This window comes from Jaculus jaculus, chromosome 8 (assembly GCF_020740685.1).
Source record: "Jaculus jaculus isolate mJacJac1 chromosome 8, mJacJac1.mat.Y.cur, whole genome shotgun sequence".
Taxonomy (NCBI): Eukaryota; Metazoa; Chordata; class Mammalia; order Rodentia; family Dipodidae; genus Jaculus; species Jaculus jaculus.
This window is the reverse complement of record NC_059109.1, coordinates 109,417,992-109,441,133: the sequence shown is the minus strand read 5'-3', so window position 1 is coordinate 109,441,133 and position 23,142 is coordinate 109,417,992. Positions and strand designations below refer to the sequence as shown.

The following is a 23,142-nucleotide window of genomic DNA, read 5'->3' as shown; positions in this document are numbered from 1 at the left end:
TGCAACATGGTGGTGGATGTTTGGGCTCCTCTGTGGTCTTCAGGTCATACGTGCGCACTTTCCAAGCCCGAGGGCCTATGGGAAGTGGGGAAGGAATGCCACTGTGTTAGTTTCTGTGGCTATTGCCAGAACCCACCACAGACAATAGCTCTGACCTCTGTGACCCTGGCACTTGGGTGGCGCAGGCAGAACGGTCTGGGAGTTCGAGGCCAGCCTGGGCAATGTAGTCAGTAGGGAGACCCTGTCTCTAAATTAATAAACTGCAAGTACATAACACAGCATAAAATAAAATGCAATATGACTGACTGCTGTACAGTGTGTAGGTTAGAATTAGCCCGGCGTCTCCCAGGGCTAAAGCGAGGGCGTTTGCTGGTAGGATCCAGCATGGAGGTTCTTGGGGAGACTGTCTTTAAGCTCCATTAGGCTATGGACCTTGCAAGACTAGATTCCAGCTCCTTCCCTGGCTTTGTTCTTATATTGGCTTTTTTGTTGTTGTTGTTTTTTGTTTTTTGATTTTTCAAGGTAGGGTCTCACTCTAGCCCGGACTGACCTGGAATTCAGCATGTAGTCTCAGGCTGGTCCCACAGCGATCCTCCTACCTCTGCCTCCCGAGTGTGCCACCATGCCTGGCTTATTGGTTCCTCTTCTAACTCAAGCCAGCCATGGAAAGTATGCCAGGTGCTCATCTTGGAATGCCCTGCTTTCTGCCCCTTTCCTTCACTGAGTCTCTTGTGAGTCTCTGCTTTCTGGGGCTCATGTGGACTGATGGAGCCCACCCGGGCAATCATATCATCCCCGATTTTATTTTATTTTAGTTTTTTTTTAACTTTTTTTTATTAACAACTTCCATGAAAATAATACCCCATGGTGATACCCACCTTCCCCCCCAACTTACCCCTTTGAAACTCCACTCTCCATCATACCCTCTCCCTATCTCAATCAGTCTCTCTTTTACTTTTGATGTCTTGATCTTTTCCTCCTCTTATGATGGTCTTATGCAGGTAGTATCAGGCACTGTGATGCCATGGATATCCAGGCCATTTTGTGTCTGGAGGGAGCACGTTGTAAGCAGTCCTACCCTTCCTTTGGCTCTTACATTCTTTCCGCCACCTCTTCCACATTAGACCCTGAGCCTTGGAAGGTGTGATAGAGATATTGCAGTACTGAGCACTGCGGTCATTTCTTTCCATCACCTTCATCCCCGATTTTATAACTGTAACCTTCATTCCACATGCAAAGTCCTTTGTGCCCTGCATTGTAACATGTCCTTGGCTTCCAGGAATTAAGGTGTGCACGTCCTCAATGAACCCATCTCAGGGCTGAACACTGGGCTGGCCCTGAGCGGGGTGGAGGTTCAGGATGAACAGGCCAACCTGGGTTTCTGTCTCTCCACTGGCTCAACTACACACTCTCCCTCTCTTTCTGAAGGGTTAATAACCTTCCCTGAAAACTAGAGGGAACTAAAGAGTTAGTAACTATCCCTAAGAGCAGCAGGCAAGAAAGAAACCTCAGAAACATGTGGCCTTGACAAACTTGTCTACTCCCAATTGATAAGCTTCCCTTAGCTCAGAAAACCTTGAGGGAGCAGAAACTCTCTGGTGGAATATCCCTCACCCCACCCCCAGAAAATTTTGCTTAAAAAGTTCATTCTGAGTAAAGACACAAATAACTATAGTTCTTTTTAAAAATACTTTATTTTTATTTATTTATTTGAGAGAGAGATACAGAAATAGGTAGGTAGTGAGAGAGAGAATGGGTGCGCCAGGGTCTTCAGCCACTGCAAATAAACTCCAGATGTGTGTGCTCCCCTTGTGCATCTGGCTTACATGGGTCCTGGGGAGTTGAACCTGGGACCTTTGGCTTTTCAGGCAAGTGCCTTGACTGCTAAGCCATCTCTCTAGCCCAACTATAGTTGGTTATCTATTTCCTTGGACCTGCAGCTAGTCCAGTCTGTTTTTCTTAGGATCCTCCTTATAAGCTTGCACCCCAGCCTGGCCCAGTGCTTCAGCCTCATCCTTCGGGAAGGTTGCTGCCCCTCACTGTTTCTCTGGATAAACAGTCTGTCTGTAGGGATCAAGTCCGGTGTTCTCTTTCATTTTTCTCTTACACTTTTCTTACACACACACACACACACACACACACACACACACACACCCCATTTGGCTAAATCCTTGCAACGTTCTCAGTTCTAAGTCAGGTCACACCCACTGGGAGCAGATTTGCCCTGGAAGGCATTGATCCATCGCTCTAGGCCAGGAAGGACTGGAAGAACAGGAACTGGGTGTGGATCCAAGATTCCTGGGCAGGAACTGGACTTGCCCAAACCTAGGGCAGGACTGGCTGGGTCAGCTTCTGAGGGAACCGGCTGGATGGGCCATTTTCTGGCTCTGTTTGCTTTCTAGACAGTTCTAAGTCTTCCTGGGTATGTGGCCCCTGTGAAAAGGCAGGAGCCCATCTCCAGGGGATCTCCCACTTCAAGGGATTGCAGTTCCTCTCACTGGGGTCCTCTTAGATCCTAGCTCTCATCTCCTCTCAGGGCTCATATTCCAGCCTGCTGGTTTTGTCCCATTGCCAAGGTCTCTTTGTTCCATGGGTCATGCAGTCCTGGGGAGCATTCCTAGGGGAGCAAAAGGAAGGACAAGGTACACATCTCTGTGCTATGCTGGCCCTTTGCCAGTTTACCCAGCCAGGCCCTCCGCCAGTGTGGCATTGCTCCGGGTATTGCAGTGGCTTCTGAGCCTCCTTGTATCTGCTGTGGTCTCTTCCAAGGTCACCCTGAACACTCAACCCAAAGCAGTGCCGTCCTGCCATCCGCCCCTGTACCTGCTCTAAGGAGGCCGCAGGCCTGGGCTCCCCACCAGCCTCTTCCTGAGCTATGTACCACCGCTGCCTCCACCTGCACCGCAAGCCTTCCTCAGGAGTGGCTGTGGCTTGCTGGTAACTTCTGCATCATACTCTTTTCTCCATCTGCCAAGGCAATGTCTGAAGGCTAGCTCACTCTCCCAGGCTAAGAGTCCTGATCTCATTCTTGTTTGTTTTTTTTTTTTTTAAGAGATGAGGTCTCACCTTGTTTTCCAGGCTGGTCTTAAATTTCTGGGCTCAAGTGACTCTCCTGCCTCAGATTCTCGAGTTCTGGGACCACAGGCCCATCGTACTGGCACCTATGTTCTTGGTTGGTAACTCTGTGACTTATGGAAACATTTTGTGTCTTAGGCCAGACTCAAGACTGGACTTAGACTGCAGAAGTGGGGTGGGCCGAGATGTATCTTGGGGGCACTAAGAGTCTTGGTGGATATTTTCCCTAAGTCACAGCTTTTTGGTGTCACTTTCTTTCTTTCTTTTTTTTTTTTAATTTTTATTAGCATTTTCCATGATTATAAAAAAATATCCCATGGCAATCCCCCTCCCACTTTCCCCTTTGAAATTCCATTCTCCATCATATTATCTCCCCATCACAAGCATTGTACTTACATATATACAATATCACCTATTAAGTATCCTCCTCCCTTCCTTTCTCTTCCCTTTATGTCTCCTTTTTAATTTACTGGCCTCTGCTGCTAAGTATTTTCATTCTCTCACAGAAGCCCAATCACCTGTAGCTAGGATCCACATATAAGGGAGAACATGTGGCGCTTGGCTTTCTGGGCCTGGGTTACCTCACTTAGTATAATCCTTTCCAGGTCCATCCATTTTTCTGCAAATTTCATAACTTCATTTTTCTTTACCGCTGAGTAGAACTCCATTGTATAAATGTGCCACATCTTCATTATCCACTCATCAGTTGAGGGACATCTAGGCTGGTTCCATTTCCCAGCTATTATAAATTGAGCAGCAATAAACATGGTTGAGCACGTACTTCTAAGGAAATGAGATGAGTCCTTCGGATATATGCCTAGGAGTGCTATAGCTGGGTCATATGGTAGATCAATCTTTAGCTGTTTTAGGAACCTCCACACTGATTTCCACAATGGCTGAACCAGATTGCATTCCCACCAGCAGTGTAGAAGGGTTCCTCTTTTTCCACATCCCTGCCAACATTTGTGACCATTTGTTTTCATGATGGCGGCCAATCTGACAGGAGTGAGATGGAATCTCAATGTAGTTTTAATCTGCATTTCCCTGATGACTAGTGACGTAGAAAATGTTTTTAGATGCTTATATGCCATTCATATTTCTTCCTTTGAGAATGCTCTATTTAGCTCCATAGCCCATCTTTTGATTGGCTTGTTTGATTCCTTATTATTTAACTTTTTGAGTTCTTTGTATATCCTAGATATTAATCCTCTATCAGATATGTAGCTGGCAAAGATTTTTTCCCATTCTGTAGGTTGCCTCTTTGCTTTTTTCACTGTGTCCTTTGCGGTGCAAAATCTTTGTAATTTCATCAGGTCCCAGTGGTTAATCTGTGGTTTTATTGCCTGAGCAATTGGGGTTGTATTCAGAAAGTCTTTGCCAAGACCAATATGTTGAAGAGTTTCCCCTACTTTTTCCTCTAGCAGTTTCAGAGTTTCAGGTCTGATGTTAAGGTCTTTAATCCATTTGGACTTAATTCTTGTGCATGGCGAGAGAGAAGAATCTTTTTGGTGTCACTTTCTTTCTTTCTTTTTTTTAAAAATATATTTTATTTATTTATTTGATATGGAGAAAGTGGGGGGGGGGAGAGAGAGAGTGAATGGGCTCACCAGGGCCTGCAGCCAATGGAAATGAACTCCAGATGCCTGCGCTCCCTTGTGCATTTGGCTTACGTGGGCCCTGGAGAATCGAACTGGGATCCTTTGGCTTTGCAGGCAAACACCTTAACCATAAAGCTATCTCTCCAGCCCTGGTGTCACTTTCTGAGCAAGTGTGCTGAGCTCTTGGCATATTTCAGCTCACTTCCCTCCCCAATAGTCCTGAGAGCCAGGCTGTCCTCCCCAGGGACCAAGGAAGAACACTGATCAGGCATACCAAGGTACAGGCTCCAGGCCCCCAGGGATGAAGTGACAGGAAAACCAGAGAAGCCCCTACACCCCCTTTGCCCATGACAGAGTACGTGAGCTCAGATAGCACCCCCACCGCACACGCCTTCTTTTTTTTGTTTATTTATTTATTTGAGAGTGACAGAGAGAGAGAGAAAGAAGAGGAGAGAGAGAGAGAGAGAGAGAATGGGAGCTCCAGGGCTTCCAGCCACTGCAAACGAACTCCAGACGCAAATGCCCCCTTGTGCATCTGGCTAATGTGGGTCCTGGGGAATCAAGCCTTGAACCAGAGTCCTTAGGCTTCACAGGCAAGTGCTTAACCGCTAAGCCATCTCTCCAGCCCCGCACATGCCTTCTTGACATGCTTCCGGAGCTTGTGTGTCCGCGCACACGTGTGTGATTACTCCTGGACCATCACAACTCTCCACACACGCCATCCTCCTTTCTGGGAGGGAGGGATTGGAAACATCCTGAGTGCCAGTTTAAGGGCAAATGCCCGTACAGACATGAGCTGAGATGCAGCTGGGGGTGGGGCTGGTTTAGCATGTGCCAGTCCCTGGCTTCCACCCCTGTACTCAAAACAAACGAAGAATTAATTCTCTGTAGTGTGTAGAAATGGAGGACATTGTCTCTGTGTTTTCGTAAGAGTATGCAAGATAGGGCTGGAGGGATGACTTAGCGGTTAAGGTGTTTGCCTGTGAAGCCAAAGGACCCAGGTTCGATTCCCCAGGACCCATGTAAGCCAGATACACGAGGGGCACATGTGTCTGGAGTTTGTTTGTAATGGCTAGAAGCCCTGGTGTGCCCATTCTCACAGTCTGTCTTCTTCTTCTTTTTTTTTTTTTTCTAGGTAGAGTCTCACTCTAGCCTAGGCTGACCTGGAATTCACTATGTCATCTCAGGGTGGCCTCAAACTCATGGTGATCCTCCTACCTCTGCCTCGCAAGTGCTGGAATTAAAGGCATGTGCCACCACGCCTGGCAGTCTCTGCTTGCAGATAAATAATTAAAAAAGAGGATGCAAGATAGGAAACTCATACACTCTCTATCCCTTTCATTGTCTTTTATTTTACAACACAGGAATGTTTTATTTGAGGGCCTGGAAGCCATTCCTGCAAATCAAATAGCAAAGAGGCCAGCTTGCCTGTCACCTTGTCTCTTGGGAGGCAGGGGCCTACTTCAGGACACAGGACTAATTCATCAGATGCCTACCTTATGTAAAGATAGGAGCTTATCTCTAGATAAAGACAGCTGATACAGATGGTCGTCTGGTTACCAGGTGAGTTCAGAACGTATGGCACTACCTTGTTAGAGGCCTGGAATCTGGGTGACAGGTCATACCCATCTGGCTGAATCTAGAGAGAAAATGTCTTACAATTTCTGGCTACAATGCTTTTTGGTGTATGTGTGGTGCTTGGAATTGAAGCTTTGTATACGCCGGGTGAGCCGTGTACCACTGAGCTTCACCCCCAGCCCTTGCATCTCCAATGTCACTGGCAGGTTCCCTGGGACGCCACCGCAGCAGTGGAATGCGTGCTCAGTGACGAAGCTGTCTTCTTGCTCTGGATTAGCATATTTTAGTGTTAATTCCACCCCCAACTCCTTCAAATGTGGATGAATGAACCTGGCACTTCCAGTGGAGTACTGTTTAACCCAGGACGAGAACATGAGCGTTCTCTGCTTTCACTGAACCAAAAACTTTGTCACTCTTCTCGTAACATGAGATCCCAGCAGGAAGACTGTACTTGCTCACGCTTGAATAATCTCTGGAAGACTGCACAAGAAGTAATAAAACATGTGTAGATATTTGATTTTTTTTTTTTTTCAGACAGGGTCCAGGTTGGACTTGAACTTTTTTTTTTTGGAGGTACTTGTCTCGCTCTAGCCCAAGCTGACCTGGAATTCACTCTGTAGTCTCGGGCTGGCCTTGAACTCACAGTGATCCTGCTGCCTCCGCCTCCCAAGTGCTGGGACTAAAGGCGTGTGCCCCCATGCCTGGCTTGGACTTGAACTTTTGATCCTATTGCTGCTGCAACCTTCCTGTGCTGGGGTTCTAGGCCAGCGCCGCCGCACCTGGCCAGTGTGTGTGCACACGTCAAGAGGAAGTGCGCAGGCAATCTTTTTTATAGTTTGATTTTTAGAACATGGGATTCCAGTTACTATTCAAACTCAGCTAGAAGGGAGTGTGCAGGGTGGTGGTGACAAACCGACAAAAGAGAAGTGCTGCCTCTGTTCATTCTCTCAGCCTTGACTGAAACTGAGTCTCTGGATACATTTGCCCGCTTCCCACTGAATGTCTCTCTGGAAGGCTCTGAGTGTAAAAGCACACAATGCTTTATTTATTTAAAAAAAAAAAAGCAACAAAAAAGCAGAACAAAATAACAAGTATGGACCATGTGCCTTGCTTGTGCTGAGAACTGTTTCTGAAGGTCCCTGCCTGGTGGGTCTTACTGTCAGAGGTTGGGCTGGGACCCCCTCAGGGCAGGTGCTGACTGGCACTGAAAGGGCCAAGATGCCTGGACTCCTGCCAACCGCTCTGGAGACAGGAGGAAACAGACGTAGGTGGATATCTCAGCCCCTCTGGCCACTTCTAGGGTGTCAGTGCAGGAAACGGCTCAGAAGGCTGGCTGGGTGCCAGACCTACAAGGTATGCATTTGTGAGGGCACAGAGGCACAGAGAAGCCAAGCGACTCTCCTCTCCGCAGCCAGGATGCGAGGAGCAGCTTGCCTTAACATCTAGGGCGTGCCTCCAGTAGGGTGCTGTAAATCAGAACTCTCAAAACTCAAAGAGCGAAATATATAACTGGGTATCATAGGTGCTGGATAGTGTTGCTTTGGGGACGGGTGTTGGGGGGGGCTGCACCTTGCAATTCCAGGCTCTGCTTTCTTGCCCTCCCCCTAGCCCTGGCTCTGAGAATGTGAGCCCCCCTCCCTCTCTGTGCTCCAGCTTCTAGGTTCAGTGATCGGGGTGGGGGGGGGGGCTGGTGATGTCCCCGTGATGGCCAGGATCCCGCAGCGGACCTAGGCAGAGCAGTCCAGGCTGCAGTAATCCGCAGATGAGAACAATCTCAGCACATTGACCAGCGGGAACATGAGCAGGGCGCCAACCAGCGAGCCCAGCTGCACCGCCGCCCCGCACCACAAGAGGGCGCTGCGGCTCCGGTCGCGCAGGATCACCCCTAACATCACCTTCACGTAGCTGAGACAAGAGGTGAACAGCACCCAGGAGATCACCTGTGGGGGACAAGGCCACAGAGAGTGATGCCGAGGAAAGACTGGAGAAAGAGCCCACAGGTCAAAGAGCGCTCTCGAGTAACCTCACGGGCTAAGGCAAGCCCATGGGCTGACTTCTCAGTGCCAGAAGAGACAATCCTCTGATGGTCACTTAGAAAGCTGGACAGATGGCGCTGCAGTTGAAGGCGCTGGCTTGCAGAGCCTGCTGGCCCGGCTTCCCTCGATTCCCCAGCACCCACGTGAAACCCCACGCCCAACGTGCCTGGAGTTTGTTGCAGCTGGAGGTCCTGGAGTGCAAATTCTTTCTCTCTCCCCCAAATAAATAAATATTTTAAAAAGAAGAGCTACTGCTTGATGGTCAAGGAAATGCAGTGCTTTTTTTTTTTTTCTTTTTCTGAAAAATAAAATTAGCCAGGAGTGGTGGCACACACCTTTAATTTCAGCACTCAGGAGGCAGAGGTAGGAGGATCGTTGTGAGTTTGGGGCCACCCTGAGATTACATAGTGAATTCCAGGTCAGCTTGAGCTACAGTGAGACGCTACCTCAAAAAACAAACAAACAAACAAAAAAATTGGGGACAGAGAGAGAAAGTAAGTATGGGATGCCAGGTTCTCTTGCCACTGCAAACAAACTTGAAGTACATGCACCACTTGGTGCATCTGGTTTTATGTGGATACTGGGCAATCGAACCTGGGCCATCAGGTTTTGCAAGCAAGTGCCTTTAACCACCAAGCAAACTCTGCAGCCCCACAGTGCTTTCTCTCCCATGTTCAAGTCCTGGTATCTGAGAGGAGGCACTTTCAGGCCCTTCACTCTCCTAAGCCAGATTCTTTCAAGAACAAATGAGAGGCCTGGGCCAACAGAGAGGGCTTGGCAGGCTCTCTGGGTTCTGGCAAGATGAGGGTTGGGCGGGGGTACTTACGATGAGGACTTCTCCACCCCAGTGGCCCTGCAGGGCTGGGCAGGGGCTCATAGCAGCCATGGCCATGTTGTAGGCCCCAAAGCCGGTCCCCAGAACTGTAAGCATCCCAAGGAATGGCAGTGACCTATGCAAGAGTGAGAGAGGGGAGGTGGTAAGAAGACCGACTCCAGTTTCCTCTACCCAAGCCTTGTGGAGTGTCCAGATTAGACCTTTATGAAAAATCCCAGGCTATCTGATTCCAGAGGCACGGACAGATCGGGGAGGACCAGGACACTCTGAATGTTCATGGCAGGGCCCAGTGTTCCAGAAACACCCACCCTGGGGCCAGATACCATTCCCACTACAGAAACTGAGACTGGGCCAGGAGCCTCTGTGTCTACAGGATGTGAGCAGAGCAAGCAAAGATGCCCCGCGGGAGCAGGGTACAGAGACTGCCGCAGCAGCCTCTGGCCTTGCCCCTTCTCCTCGGCTTCCTCCCTGCCAGGAAGTGGCCGTGAGAAGGGGCTTTGATGGTAGCAAGGCCCTGCGGTGTATGCTATGCCTGTTCAAAGGAGGTCAGAGATCAGTCTGCTAGGAGCTCAGCTCTGAGCTCTGTAGGCGACCTTCCATCAGACCCTGGCCTGGTGTATGAGGCACTGGACTTCCTTGGAGGGCCTTCTCCCTGGGGATCCACTGCCCAGTCTCCAGAAGGCCAAGCCTGGTCTGCCCTGGATGAAGTGTGCTGGGACACTGGGATTCTTTCGGTACCAGGACCTATGGGCCCCACAACTTTGGGGTGCCAAGTCTGACATTTGGGCTGTTAAGAGTCCCTAGGTCTGGGGCCTCTTCCCCCTTGCCCCCCACTGTCTCCCTGTCTGTGGATCTGGACCTCTGGGGAGAGTCTTGCCCTGTCTCACTCTCCTATCCTTGCTTCCAGCTGGGTCCATGTGTGTGAGCAGGCAGGATGGCTAGGGATGGGGGGTAGCTGGGAGGCCGGGAGACCTCAAGTGTCAAGACATAGAGAGTTCCAGGACAGCCTGGGGTAGGGCAAGACCCTACCTTGAAAAATAGACAAACAAACAAACAACAGCAACCAAAAGATCCTGGGCTGTTTCAACTTGAACCCCAAGTTCCAGCCTGGTAGCCTGCATTGGGCTGCTTGTGTGGACATCCTTCTAGAAGTACAGCTCCAAGTGAGCAAGGCTGAGCCAGAGGCAGGGGGGCAGGGCTGAAAGTGGGCCAGCCCCATCCCTTTCCCTCAGCCTCAGAGTTCCACTACGTCCAGCTCAGCAGCTGCCTGCCCCTCCTCATGGGCTGGTGACACTCCCATTTGAAATGTTATGTACCGGGCACTTTTTAAGAGTTTATAAATCAGGGCCGGAGAGATGGCTTAGTGGTCAAAGGCATTCGCCTGGGAAGCATAAGGCCCCAAGTTTGCTTCCTCAGTACCCGTGTAAGCCAGATGCACATGGTGGCACATGTGTCTGCAGTTCGATTGCAGTGGTTGGAAGCCCCGGTGCACCCATTTTCTCTCTATCTGCCCCCTCTCTCCCTCCCTCCCTCTCTCAAATAAATAAAATATTGAAATAAAAGCGAGAGTTTACAAATCAGCCCAGCTTATGCTCCCAGCCATCTCGGGATGCATCCCATTTTCCACATATGTGTCTTAGAGGCACAAAGAGGCAAAGTGACTTGAGGCAACCACTACACTCAGCACCCGGGGGGGGGGGGTGTGTCTCCAAACCTGGGGTTCTGAGTGTAGCATGCACCATTAGGGTTCCCAGGACCAGGTGAGGGTACCTGTTAGGCAGGAAGATGGAGAGGAAGCAGGAAAGGGGGCTGGCCACATTGCTGAGGGTGGCAGACAGGTGGTAGGCGACGGGTCCGTAGGGCAGGCAGGAGTAGGTCTGCACGGAGGGCAGCACCCCGTTGGTGAGCGCGTTGACGAAGGCCACCACGGTGTAGATGAAGGCCAGCTGGGCCGGGCGAAGCGGGGCGGCGCTGTCCTCCCGCGGTGCTTTGCTCTGGCTGCCAGCCGTGGTACCCAGAGAGCCCACATCCTTGTCCTCTCGCGGCCGGATGGAGTGCAGGGTGACCTGGGAGTGGAGGAGGTCCTCCACGGAGCCGTGGCGGCCCCAGGGCTGCCGCTGGAGGAGGAAGAAGGCGACGAGACAGCAGGCCATCATCAAGGACAGCAGCAGAAAAAAGAGCAGAGGCGAGAAGCGTGGTGGTACGTAACGGCTCTCCAGGTGCCCAGCGAGGGGTGACTGAGAAGGTCTGCTGCTCCCCTGGGGAGAAATACAGCCGGGTCGGTTACATCACATCGCCGGGCGGGGGGGGCAACAGCCACAGTACTGATGACAATTGTCACGTCTCAGATTTCCAGAGCCGCCCCATTTCACTGGTGTGCGGGATCTCATTTGTGTTGGCGCTCAGGACACAGCACCCCCAAATCTGACTGTGAAAAGCCATTGGCACTGGTTGTTTCACATGGGCTGTGACAGGTAGACAGGTGTGGGTCTCAAAGATGCCACCTAGGGTGCACCTCTGTCACCTGTAAGACTTCATCTGCACTTATGACAGGACACTTTGCCCATCAGCCATCCCCTCCCCTCCCAGAATTTTCCTCCGCACCCTGAGGAACCCCAAATCTTGTCAGGTTCTGCTGCCTTAGGGCCCTCTATGAGCTCCAATCATCTACCCTTCTTTGAGACCCAGCTTTTGTGAGAGTCCATATGCATCGCACACTTAAAACAGTCTTTCTGCTGCCCACCTGCCTCACGCCACTTTAACATGCAGCCCCACCAAGGAAATGCTAAAGGCCAGAGGAACATATTTTTCCTCCCCCTATGCTTGGGACCAAGCACAATGCCACAATGGCTCTGGGCCATGCTGGGTACCTGGGTGATGTGGGTCTCCCTGCTGGTCACGGGGCTCAAGGTGGGGGCTGATGTCTCCGAGACATTGACGCAGGTGCTGACCCCTGAGCCTTGGGCCAGAGCCACCAGTGCAGGCAGGAGGCCACTGAGTCCTTCACCAACAAAGAAGCTGGTGAGGTAGTAGGTGGGCAGCTGGCTCATGAAGGGTAAGAAGGTGACAGAGGAAGTGCAGTCGACCAGAGCCAGGAAGAAGGTGAGGACGATGAAAGCGATGCTGTGGTGGCCACCCTGTACCCAGGAGGTCACGTTCCAGAGGAAGGCCAGGAGGATGCAGGCAGCGGTGCCCACACCCAGGATAACAAAGATCACTGGCACTTCCTCAAGGCAGCCGGGCCGGAAGCGATGGAGCAGGGTGACGAGGAGAGGGCCAATGTTGGCCAGCTGGATGACCACTGTGAGGTAGGAAGGCAGGTGCCACTTCTCAGGCAGCTCTGTCACCAGCAGAGGCAGCTCCACCCAGAGGCCATTGATGGCGACCCAGGAGCCCATGCCAAAGACGCAGACCAGCAGGTGTGTGAGGAGGGCCATGGTGTGTCAGCCTGGGCCAGAGGCCACCGTCTCCCTCAGACCAGGCAGCAGAGGAGCTGGTAGAGAGGACACCTGGTGAGACAGTTCAAGTTCATTACTGAAGGACAGTCTGGGTGTTTGGGCCCAGGGTTTTGTTTTTCTCTTAGTGTGTCTCTCCTTAAATAGCTGCTTTTTTGTTGTTGTTGTTATCAGAAAACACAATTTCTGGGCTGGAGAGATGGCTTAGTGGTTAAGTGCTTGCCTGTGAAGCCTAAGGACCCTGGTTCGAGGCTTGATTCCCCAGGGCCCACATTAGCCAGATGCACAAGGGGGCGCACGTGTCTGGAGTTTGCTTGCAGTGTCTGGAGGCCCTGGCATGCCCATTCTCTCTCTCTGTCACTCTTAAATAAATAAATAAAAATTTAAAAAAAAAACCATAATTTCCTTCATCGATAACCCTCAGTTGGAGAAAGTTTTCCTAAACAGGACTTTTAAATCCAGGCACCACCAAAAAAAAAAAAAAAAAAAAAAAATCAGAAAATTTAAAACACACAAAAGCAAACAAGCAAATGAGACACCTTCTGCAAAGTAATAATAATAAATACACAGACAGCAAGGTCAAAAGACAAGTGACAACTTAGAGAAAATAACTGTAACTTAAAACATAAAAGGCAGACAAAGGCTTGTTTCTCTAATATACAAAGAATTTTTACAAATCAAGAACAAAAGACCCAGGCTGAAGAGATGGTCTAGCAGTTAAGGAACTTGCCTGTGAAGCCAAAGGACCCAGGTTTGATTCTCCAGGATCAAAAGACTCAAGAGAGAAATTTGCCAAGGATATGAGCCATTTAGAGGAAAAAGTATCGATGAGCTTTTGACCACCCCCAAATGATTACCTCCTTCATCCACATTCAGAAGCCATTTCTCATTGTGGCCTTGTCCCAAAGCCAAAGGTTACCTACCTGCTCTGGGCAAAATGACTCACGAACAAGATCATTATTTACTGCAGTCCTGTACTAGTGAGATGTGGGAAGAGCCCATGGGGCCATGCACAGGAGGATGGTTTGGCTTCCTGTTGGTCACAGTCCCAAGGGACGGGAGGGAGCTCTCTGGCTGGAGGTCTCTTTCTTCAGGTGGTGTTGGAAGCACAGACAAGGTAGGGAGGAAGCATGGGCTCTTTGCTTGTTTACTGAGTGCAGTCAAAGACACAGGACTGCTGCCGAGTCTGTAACCCTTCAGTGCATATCCTTCTTCTTGGGGCGTGGGGAGGGGTGGGTCAGGATCTTTCTATGTAGCCCAGGCTAGCCTTGGCTCCCAAACTTCCTGCCTTGCCTTCCTGTGTGCTATGCAAACCTTTTGTTGTTACTGAGATAGGGTCTCCCTCTAACCAAGACTGACCTGAAATTCACTATGCAGCCTCACTGTGGCCTCGAACTCACACGATCCTCCTACCTCTGCCTCCTGAGTGCTGGGATTAAGGGCGTGCGCCATCACGCCCAGTTTACCTTTATATAGTTTTAACTCGTGAACCATGTGAACATATAGAACTATGTTTACCTGAAATAAAATTTCAGTCTAGTTTCTTTTCTTCTTCCTTCCTTCCTTCTTTCTCTTTTATTCATTCTTTTCTCTCTCTCTTATTTCTGGAATTTTTTGGGGGTGGGGAGAGGGGCAGGATCTTACGTAGCTCAGGCTAACCTCAAACTCACTATGTAGCCATTGATGATCTTGCAATTTCTGCCTCTACTTCTCCGGGTGTGCACCACCACACCCAGTTTGTACGGTGCTGGGGTTCAAACCCAGGGCTTTGTGCATGCTAGGCAAGTACTCTGCCCACTGAGCCACATCTCTAGCCCTCAGCCTGACTTTCCCTCTTGTGAAATCACAGAATTCTCTCAGTAGAAACACCCCGGGGGAGGGGGGTGCTCCTTCTCCAGCCCTGCTGCAGCTGCAGCTGTCTGCCCCGTTCCTCTCTCCCTTGGTGCCTTCCTTGGCCCCCAGCACCTTTAGTCTGAACCAGAATGGTGGGGGGACCAGGAATAAAGATGCGCTGCCAGGGCTGGGCTGGCGCCAGCTCTTAATAGGCCGGGTGGCCTTGGGTAGGTGACTTTGCCTGTCTGTACGTAATTGCCCTCAGCTACCAGTCCAGGACTTGGACACCCTGTGGGCCGTGTGGTTTGGAGGAGGCATGCAAGGATGGGTTCCTGTCGAGATTGGCTATAATTATTAAGAAATGTCACACTGGGGGTGGCGGCACACACCTTTAATCCCTCACTCGGGAGGAAGAGGTAGGAGGATGGCTGAGAGTTCAAGGCCACCCTGAGATTATATAGTGAATTCCAGGTCAGCCTGAGCAAGAGTAAGACCCTACTTTGAAAAACCAAAAAAATAAAATAAAATAAAATAAAAGAAAATAAAAGAAAAGAAAAGAAATGTCGCACTGGGCGTGGCGGAGCATGCCTTAAATCCCAGCACTTGGGAGGCAGAAGTAGGAGGATTGCCATGAGTTCGAGGCCACCCTAAGACTACATAGTGAATTCCAAGTCAGCCTGGGCCAGAGTGAGATCCTACCTCAAAAAAACAAACAAACAAAAAAAAAGAAATGTCACATGTGTGACAATATTTCTTCCCAATTCACTTGTGAACAGTCCATGAATGTTAGAACAGAAAGCAGAGGCACCAGCTGGGATCATCTGTGGTGGGCGCACTGCTGTGGAGAGACAGGTCGACACCGCCCACTTCCTTGTCCAAGATGGACCTGGGGGTCTGCTGTGGGCGCCTGAGGCACTCACCTGCCCAATTGGTCACAAGCGGATATTCCACTCCACTCCTTCCTTCTTTTTCCTTTTTCTTGGTTTTGCCTTGGAGACTCACTACATGGCCCGGGCTGGCCTAGAACTCTCCATCCTCTTCCCTCTGCCTCCCTGGTGCTGGGATCACAGGTATGTGTCAACACACTTAACAAGAGTCCTCTTTTTTTTTTTTTTTTTTTAAATGTTGCTGTGGGCCACTCCTCACCCAGGAATCTCTGACATCTAGGCAGTCTCTCACCCTGGTCCCCATACGCGGAACTGTGGGAAGTATGGGAAGAGAAGCAGGTGGCAGTAGATTCTGGCCTTACACAGCGACTCCCCTGTTCTGTTCTCACTGGAGGAGGTGTCGACCTATCCTACCGGCCCCTGGCAAGCCTCACTAGTTCTCTGGCCCAGCCAGCCCCAAGCTGTCTTAGCTTCCAGCCCCCACATCCCAGCTTCCTGCCCCATCCAGATCCTGACCCAGGAAAGCTCCTCACTGCCCTGGCCAGGCCCACACTGGTGCTCTGGAATCTGGGGTTGGAGCAGAATTGGCTCTGATGTGTGGATGGGCAGCTCACTGGCCAGAGCCCACTAGCAGACGTGATGCCGGTTTGCTTCGTGTGGTTTCTCAGGCCTGTCTGGGAAGACCTGGCCACGCAGGCCTGCTTACATGGCCACGATCCTTCTTGCCCTCTTTAAACGAGCCACCCCCCGGTCTGGCCTCTGCTGGTACCGTAATCCCTGCTTAAGCCTGGGCCCTTCGGTTCTTCATTTTCTGCCTACAAAACAAGATGTGAGGGCCAGAATTTCCACTGGCCAATTTGAACTAGCAGGTATGGGGTGGGGGCTGTCTAGATTAGCCTCCCTTGGGGTTTTGGCAGAATCTTAAAAATATATATATTTTATTATTTGACAGGGAGAGAGACAGAATGGGCCTCCAGCTGCTGCAAACAAACTCCAGATGCATGCACCACATTGTACATCTGGCCTATAGGTCCTAAAGAATCGAACTTGGGTCCTTTGGCTTTGCAGGCAAATGCCTTAACCACTAGGCCATCCCTCCAACCCTTCCTGGGGTTTTGTGGTAGAGAGCAATCATATGTCAGTACAACCTTCCTTGAACTATCTTGTTTGCTTGTTCGAAGTTAAGGTCCTTATTAAACGTCCATATAATTTTTCACTTTTTTTTTTTTTTTTCCAAGGTAGTGTCTCACTCTAGCCTAGGTTGACCTGGAATTCACTATGTAGTCTCAGGCTGGCCTCAAACTCATGGTGATCCTCCTACCTTGGCCTCCAACTGCTGGGATTAAAGGTGTGAGCCGCCATGCTCAGCCTTGTTTTTCATTTTTTTATATGCAGCCAAACACTGGCTAACTGTACAAGAAGGTACGCTCAAGAATGTAGATTAAACTGGATGTGGTGGTGTGCGCCTTCAATCCCAGCACTCGGGAGACAGAGGTAGGAGGATTGCTGAGAGTTCAAGGCCAGCCTGGGACTACATAGTGAATTCCAGGTCAGCCTGGGCTAGGGCGAGACCCTGCCTCAAGCCCACTTCCCCGAAAAACAATGTAGATTAAGCTATTTTAGTAATGGGAGTTATGTATTACTCAGCCATGCCACTCAGACACTCAGGCCTTCTCCCAACCAGGCCTTAATCAAAAATCAAAATTGCATAAAAGTACTTGTTTAGACACACCATAAGCAGATACTAAAAGATTACAAATAAACTTGGGAGCACAGGCCTTCCAGACCAATACCAGAAAAAAAAGAGTGGGAGGGAGCAGAACACAGAGCTCCTCATATGGAATTTGGTGGCAGAAGCATGAATACATTTCCTACTGTCAGAGGCTATAATTCACACCCTTAACAAGACTGTGGGTTATCTCCATAGTGAGTTTTTGTTTTGAGACAGCCTCTCATTATGTAGCCCAGACTGCCTTGAAACTCCTCCTGCCTCAGTCTCCAGTGCCCTGGGATTCCAGGATTGCCCCTGGCTGGCAGATTTCTGGATTCTTTTTCTTTTGTTTTTAAGGTAGGGGTATTGCTTTAGCCCATCTCGTACAGTTAGCCAGTGTTTGGCTGCATATAAAAAAGCTGACCTGGAATTCACTCTGTAGTCTCAGGGTGGCCTTGAACTCACAGTGGTCCTCCTACCTCTGCCTCCCAAGTGCTGGGATTAAAAGCATGCGCCACCATGCCTGGCCTGTGAATATATTCTCTATGCTGTCAGCAGCGGCCTTTAAGTTCAGGTCCAGTCACATAACCAGTCTTTATCGGGTGTCTACACTGGAAAAAACCACATGGTTTCAGGAATGTTCAGAAAGCAATCGCTAAGTAAAACAGAAAACTGAAATATGGAGTAGGCTAGCCAGCAGTGGGTTGGGGGGGGGGCTGCAGAGCGAAGCAGAGCTGGTGTGGAAGCTGGGGGTGCGGGCATGAGCTGTGTCTGGGGAAAGTGGGTCCACGGTGGAGATGGCCAATGAAAAGGACCTGGGTTGGGGTGGGGGGTGGATCTTACCACCATGTCCCAGAAACAGATCTCAATGTTCAAAGAACATTCCAGGTTGGTTTGACTATGGCCATAGGATGAGGACACCAGGACAGCGGAGGGGGAGGGAAGTCACCAGGGTCTCAGGGAACAGCATGGGTGTGTCCTCTGTAGCTCCCAGCCCATCCTTGGAGGAGGAAGACCAGCTCTGAACGTTTAACATTCTGGCTGTGTTCCTTGGCAGGGCCTGGGTGGAGCCGGAGCAAAGGCTCTTGGGCAGTCAGAGCTCTGCTGCACGGAATAAATCAACCATGGAGTGGGGCCTGTGGCTGCTTGCTGAACACTCCCTGGGCTAAACTCCTCACTTACAGTCCCACCAAGGCAGGCCCTGTGATCACCTGTTTCACAGAGGAGGGAACTGAAGCTCAGAAAGGGAAGGAAAGTGGTCCAAGGTCGCACAGCAGGTGGGTGAGGAGCCTGGCAGGGGAACTGTGGGGGAGGAGCAGGCTGGCAGGAATGTGAGGAGGAGGGGGTCTGCCAGTGGACAGTGGGGCAGGGCTCAGGGGAACCTGAGAGATGCTCCAAGACAGAACTGCTTCTCAGGGTTCCCTCTGGTAGTGCTGGAGGCCAAAGACCTAAGTCTCTGAACGAGATGAGTGAGTTAGGGTGTCCAGCAGACAGATCGCAGAGGGAGACTTCAGGCCAGAGCCTTTTGATGCTATTGTGTGTGTGTGTGTGTGTGTGTGTGTCCTTGGGGATCAACACAGGCCTTGTGAATACTAGGCAATTCCCCTTCCCCGCCACTAAGCCATGCCCCCCGTCCCTCTATCATTCTTGCAGAGTAGAGGGATCTGAGACACAGATCCTCCATTGTGTGGGGCTAGGTGGCCTTGACCTTGACCCTGGGGCTGTAACATCTTCCCGGATCCTCAGCTGCCAGCTGACACAGGAGATGATCTGTGTCTATCTGCCTAGCGTAGGGCTCTCCCATGGGAGCTGACGGAGAGAGGCCACTCACTCCCTCAGGGCCCCTGCAGCATCTGGCTTGCCAGGCCCTGGGCCACCCGAACCCTTGGCACCACGGTCGGGTGCTCACTCTGCACAGAGAATCCGGCAGCTGGTGGACATCAAGCTGTCCTTGGCCTGAAGGTGGCCCCTGGGCAGCACCAGCTGGCGGTCTGGGTGCTGGGCCTGTCCCACTCTGGGCTAAGCACCCTAGTCTCTGCTGCTGTGGGCCCCAGGATCCTGTAGACCCTGGAGGGCCCTGCAGGCCTGTGATCGGGACCTGGGCATGGCCCATACACAGACTGGGTAGAGCCTAGCTGGCAGTAGGTAGGCAGTGAGGGAAGGCCAAACCTCATAACCCGGGGGACAGGAGATGAGAGAACCAACAGCTAGAACGGAAGTGGGCCGAACAAAAGATGCAGGGAGAGGGAGGAAAAAAAAGAGGGTGAGGCAGAGGCCAAGAAGGGATGGAGGCCAGGAGGGGTAGAGGCCAGGACACAGGGACCAGGAGGGGTTGCAGGCGGGGCGGCAGAGGCAGGGGAAGCGGTGGGGGTGGGGGGCGGGTGGACTCAGGTCAGCAGGGCATGGAGGCCTGGGCTGGGGGGGGGGGACAGGGACAGAGACAGGGACCAGGGGTAGAAAGAGGTCAGGAAAAAAACAGAGATGGGAGGTGGGAAGGAAGTCGGGAAGGGACAGAGGTCAGGAGGGGACCGAGACCAGCGTGGATAAAGGATGCCAGAAGCAGTTGCTGGGTGGTCATAAGTCTAGGCTCTCATTTCCACATCTACCTGCCACGGGATTCCTTCACCTCTCAGAACTCCCTCAGCTTATCCCCACTCAATTTTGCCCTTGCAAAGACGTGGTTCCAGGCAGGCCTATTTTTCCTTTCTTTTTTCGGGGGGGAGTGGGGGGGGGGTCTTATGCTAGCTCAGGCTGACCTGGAATTCACTATGTACTCTCAGGGTGGCCTCGAACTCAGGCGATCCTCCTACCTCGGCCTCCTGGGTGCTGGGATTAAGGGCCGGCGCCACCACATCCGGCTTCCAGCCAGGCCTTTAATCCCAGCACTCAGGAGGCCGAGGTAGAAGAATCGCTGTAAATTACACAGTGAACTCCAGGTCAGCATGGGCTACAGTGAGACCTTACCTGGGGAGGGGGACAAAGATGTGGCGGGGGGGGGGGGGGCAGAGAGATTAAAGGGCTTGCCTGCAAAACCTAACCACCATAGTTCGACTCTTCAGTACTCAAGTAAGCTAGATGCACAAAGTGGCACGTGCATCTGGAGTTTGTGGTGGCTGGAGGCCCTGGTGGGCCCATTCACTCTTTCTTCCTCTGCTTGCAAACAAATAAATAAAAATATTTTTTTTTTTTTAAAAAAAGATACAGCAGTTGCACCCTGCCTGCCCATTGGGTTTCTGAGAGCGAGAGAGCTCACTGCTGCACGTGCAGCTTGGCTTGACTGGCTCTCCCCGTGACAGAGGCAGGCCACGGCTTGGTGGGCCGGGCCTCCCGCGAGGGAGGAGGTCACAGAGCAGAGGCAAGTTTGAAGGACCAGAGCGCCCTTCCTTCCTCCCCTCCCTGCGGGCCAGGAAGGGCGCCCGCCCGCCCGCGGGCCTGCAGACCAGGGCGAGGAGGCTCTGCCGGCCCCTGGGGTCCCCTGCGCGTCCATCCTGCGTCCGCCTCGCCGGGCTCCCGGGCCGCTGGCCGGTGGCTGCAGGTGCAAGCGCGGCGGGCCGGAGGCCGGGGCTGGCCCGGAGCACGAGGGCGGGCGAAGGGTCCACGCGGCCTCTCCTGACCCCGAGGCCGGAGCTTGAGGGAAAAGCGACGCGGTCCCCCGCTGTCCCCGAACCCGAGCCGCGGCCCTGAGCCCCCGCGCGCCACTTACCCGGGGATCCAGCTCCAGGGCTCTGCGAGGCGCGGGCGGTACCTGTCCCCGCCCCGGTGGCGGGGAGGGTGGGCGGGGCCCTGGCCGGGGGGGGGGGTGGTGGCTCCGAGACACAGCTAGCGGCTCCAGAGGCTGAGCGCCCCCTGCATCCGGATTTTGTGACGGTTGATCCCCCAGAGGGTCTCGCCCCACAGCCCACGCCCTTCTCCTTCCCACCGGAATGGACCAGGCCGGGAACACTGGCACCGAGCGAGTCCCTCCCTGACAGGCCAGCCAGGTGACAAAATGTCCCGGCCACACAAAAGCGGGGCTTTTGAACCCCGAGCCTGCTCTTTGGGAACAAATCACACAGCTCCCATTTTACAGATGAGGAAAGCGAGGCCCAGAGGAGTCCTTGTGTTGGAGTCACACAGCGAGGGGTGGCCCAGCTTGCCTCTGGTGCTCTGTGAACACCACAGTCACCTCTGAGAAGCTCTGACGCTATCTTGCTCTCTCATTTGTCAGATGAAGAGACCAAGGGGAAACAACAGGGGAAAGATGTTGCCCCAGATGGTCTGGCCGTCGGCTAGTTTGGGCAGGGATTGGAACCCAGGCTGACAGAGATACCCACAGCATGGAAGGGGGTCACACAGGTCCTGCCACCCAGGCAGTGCTCACTGTGGGTGTCTCTAGTGAATAACACCAGGCCTCTTTTTGTGCTGTTCTCAGCGAGTGACATTTGTGTAACAGGCTGGTCCCTCCGTTTCCAGGAGCTCCACTGGAGAGGGGGCCCAGGGCCCGACCCCCACTCAGCAGTTGACTCAGGACACGTCATGCCTAGATGGGAGCATAGGCCCCAGCAGGCTCCTCTGGCTGGATTCCAGCCGGTGGTCAGCCCTGCAGGAGGAGCTGGATGCTGGCCTTGGCTCAAGGGATCCACGTCTCTGGAGGAAGACTATGCTGGTCACAGTGTGTGGCTCCGGAGAGGCTGCACAGACAGCTTGTATCACCTGGCTACTATTTTGGGGGACAAGACAACCTTCACTCGCATGCAGTTCCTCCCTCTCCCTCAGAAACTGGGTGTACCTCCCAAGCCCCCACTTCTGTCATAAAGGATGCCACCTGGCCCCACTCCAGGTCTCAGCTCTGGGGGACTCTTGTGTCAGTGTGTAACCGCCTCAGGGACACAGGCTTTTATCTGCAGGGTCCTTCCCCTGTCTTGTCACTTGTTGCCATGGTGGCCTTCTCACAGGCGCTGTCACAGTATAATGCCGTCAGACCACGCACTGCTCACCAAGTGAAGGTGATCTCAAGTCCCTTCTCAGCCTGGGCTGGTAGCGTGGGGACCACTAACACCCTCTCCCTTGTTGCTGGGACCAGAGCCTCAGGGTCTGTACACGAAAGAACATCTGTCCTCTCACTGGAATACCCTCCTCTAAGAACTCTCTCCCTATATGTCTGTGGCCAACAGCTGCCACTTCCTGCTTACTGCACATGCGAATGGACCCCAGTCCATATTTCCTCTCCAGTTCTTGTAATCTGCAAAAAGTTTTATGGCCTTTGTGTTTATTTAGGATTATTTATTTATTTAGAGACACGGTCTCAATGTAGCCTAGCCTTCACTTTTGAAAGATTTTTTTTTTTTAAGTATTTATTTATTTTTGGTTTTTCGAGGTAGGGTCTCACTCTGGCCCAGGCCGACCTGGAATTCACTATGTAGTCTCAGGGTGGCTTCGAACTCATGGCAATCCTCCTACCTCTGCCTCCCGAGTGCTGGGATTAAAGGCGTGCGCCAGCACGCCCGGATTAAGTATTTATTTATTTGAGAGAACACAAGCAAGAGAGGGAGAGCAGGAGAGGGTAAGAGAGAAAATAGGCACACCAGAGCCTCCTGACAGTGCAAATCAACTCCAGACCCATATGTCGCTTTGTGTGTATGACTTTAGAGATACTGGGAAATCAAACCCAGGCAGTCAGGCTTTGCAAGCAAGTGCCTTTAAGGGCTGTGCCATCTCTCTAGCCCTTGAAAAGTTTTCCCCCTCTTTTGCTGCGCAGGGGATGGCTCCACCCCAATGCCCCTTTGAGCAGTTAAAAGCTTACAGAAAGTTTAAAGTTTGTTTTGCACGGGTTGGGCAAGGGCACGACTTACATATTCTGAGGTTGCTTTTTCCACTTATATCTGACTCCTCTGTACCACCTACGTGGGCGCGTCCCTCCAGGGGTTCCTTCCTTGACTCCCAGGCAGTCAACAAATCCTTGATTAGATGCCGGGTCTATGTCAGGCGCCGTGGGAAGGGCTTGGGATGTGTAAGGGAACAGGGCAAAGTCCTGGCTCTTGGCAAGCTGGGAGGAGATGGGCAGATGAACACAGGCGAGGGAAGTATGCCGCTTGGTCGAAGGGTGCTGTCCCGGACGGGGACGGTGTTGGGCGGGGCCGGTCCTCCCATGTGGG

The 23,142-nt window shown here is 52.0% G+C and overlaps 1 protein-coding gene across 4 annotated transcripts; it reads right to left on the bottom strand.

The window, feature by feature from the left end:
* Slc52a3 (solute carrier family 52 member 3) lies at positions 1-22,940 on the bottom strand. 4 transcript variants are annotated; one of them, XM_045157251.1, is made up of 5 exons: positions 15,331-15,450; positions 11,993-12,631; positions 10,893-11,380; positions 9,114-9,237; positions 1-75 (listed from the first exon to the last, which is right to left on the bottom strand). In XM_045157251.1, exons 2-5 carry the CDS (start codon positions 12,557-12,559, stop codon positions 40-42), a joined length of 1,215 nt encoding a protein of 404 aa, XP_045013186.1. In that variant the 5' UTR covers positions 12,560-12,631; positions 15,331-15,450; the 3' UTR covers positions 1-39. The 4 variants fall into 4 exon arrangements, with proteins under 4 accessions (XP_045013186.1, XP_045013185.1, XP_045013184.1 ...); XM_045157250.1 differs by lacking the exons at positions 1-75; positions 15,331-15,450 and adding exons at positions 7,332-8,191; positions 22,840-22,940; XM_045157249.1 differs by lacking the exons at positions 1-75; positions 15,331-15,450 and adding exons at positions 7,332-8,191; positions 20,712-20,764.
* Positions 22,941-23,142: the final 202 nt, after the last annotated feature.

Bases quoted from the DNA above. Each gene is read 5' to 3' on its own strand.
- Slc52a3 (XM_045157250.1), bottom strand. From the start codon at position 12,559: ATGGCCCTCCTCACACACCTGCTGGTCTGCGTCTTTGGCATGGGCTCC. The intron at 9,238-10,892 runs GTACCCTCACCT...ACTCTTGCATAG, and splicing joins TCCATCTTCCTGCCTAACAG to GTCACTGCCATTCCTTGGGA. The intron at 8,192-9,113 runs GTAAGTACCCCC...TGTCCCCCACAG, and splicing joins GGGGTGGAGAAGTCCTCATC to GTGATCTCCTGGGTGCTGTT.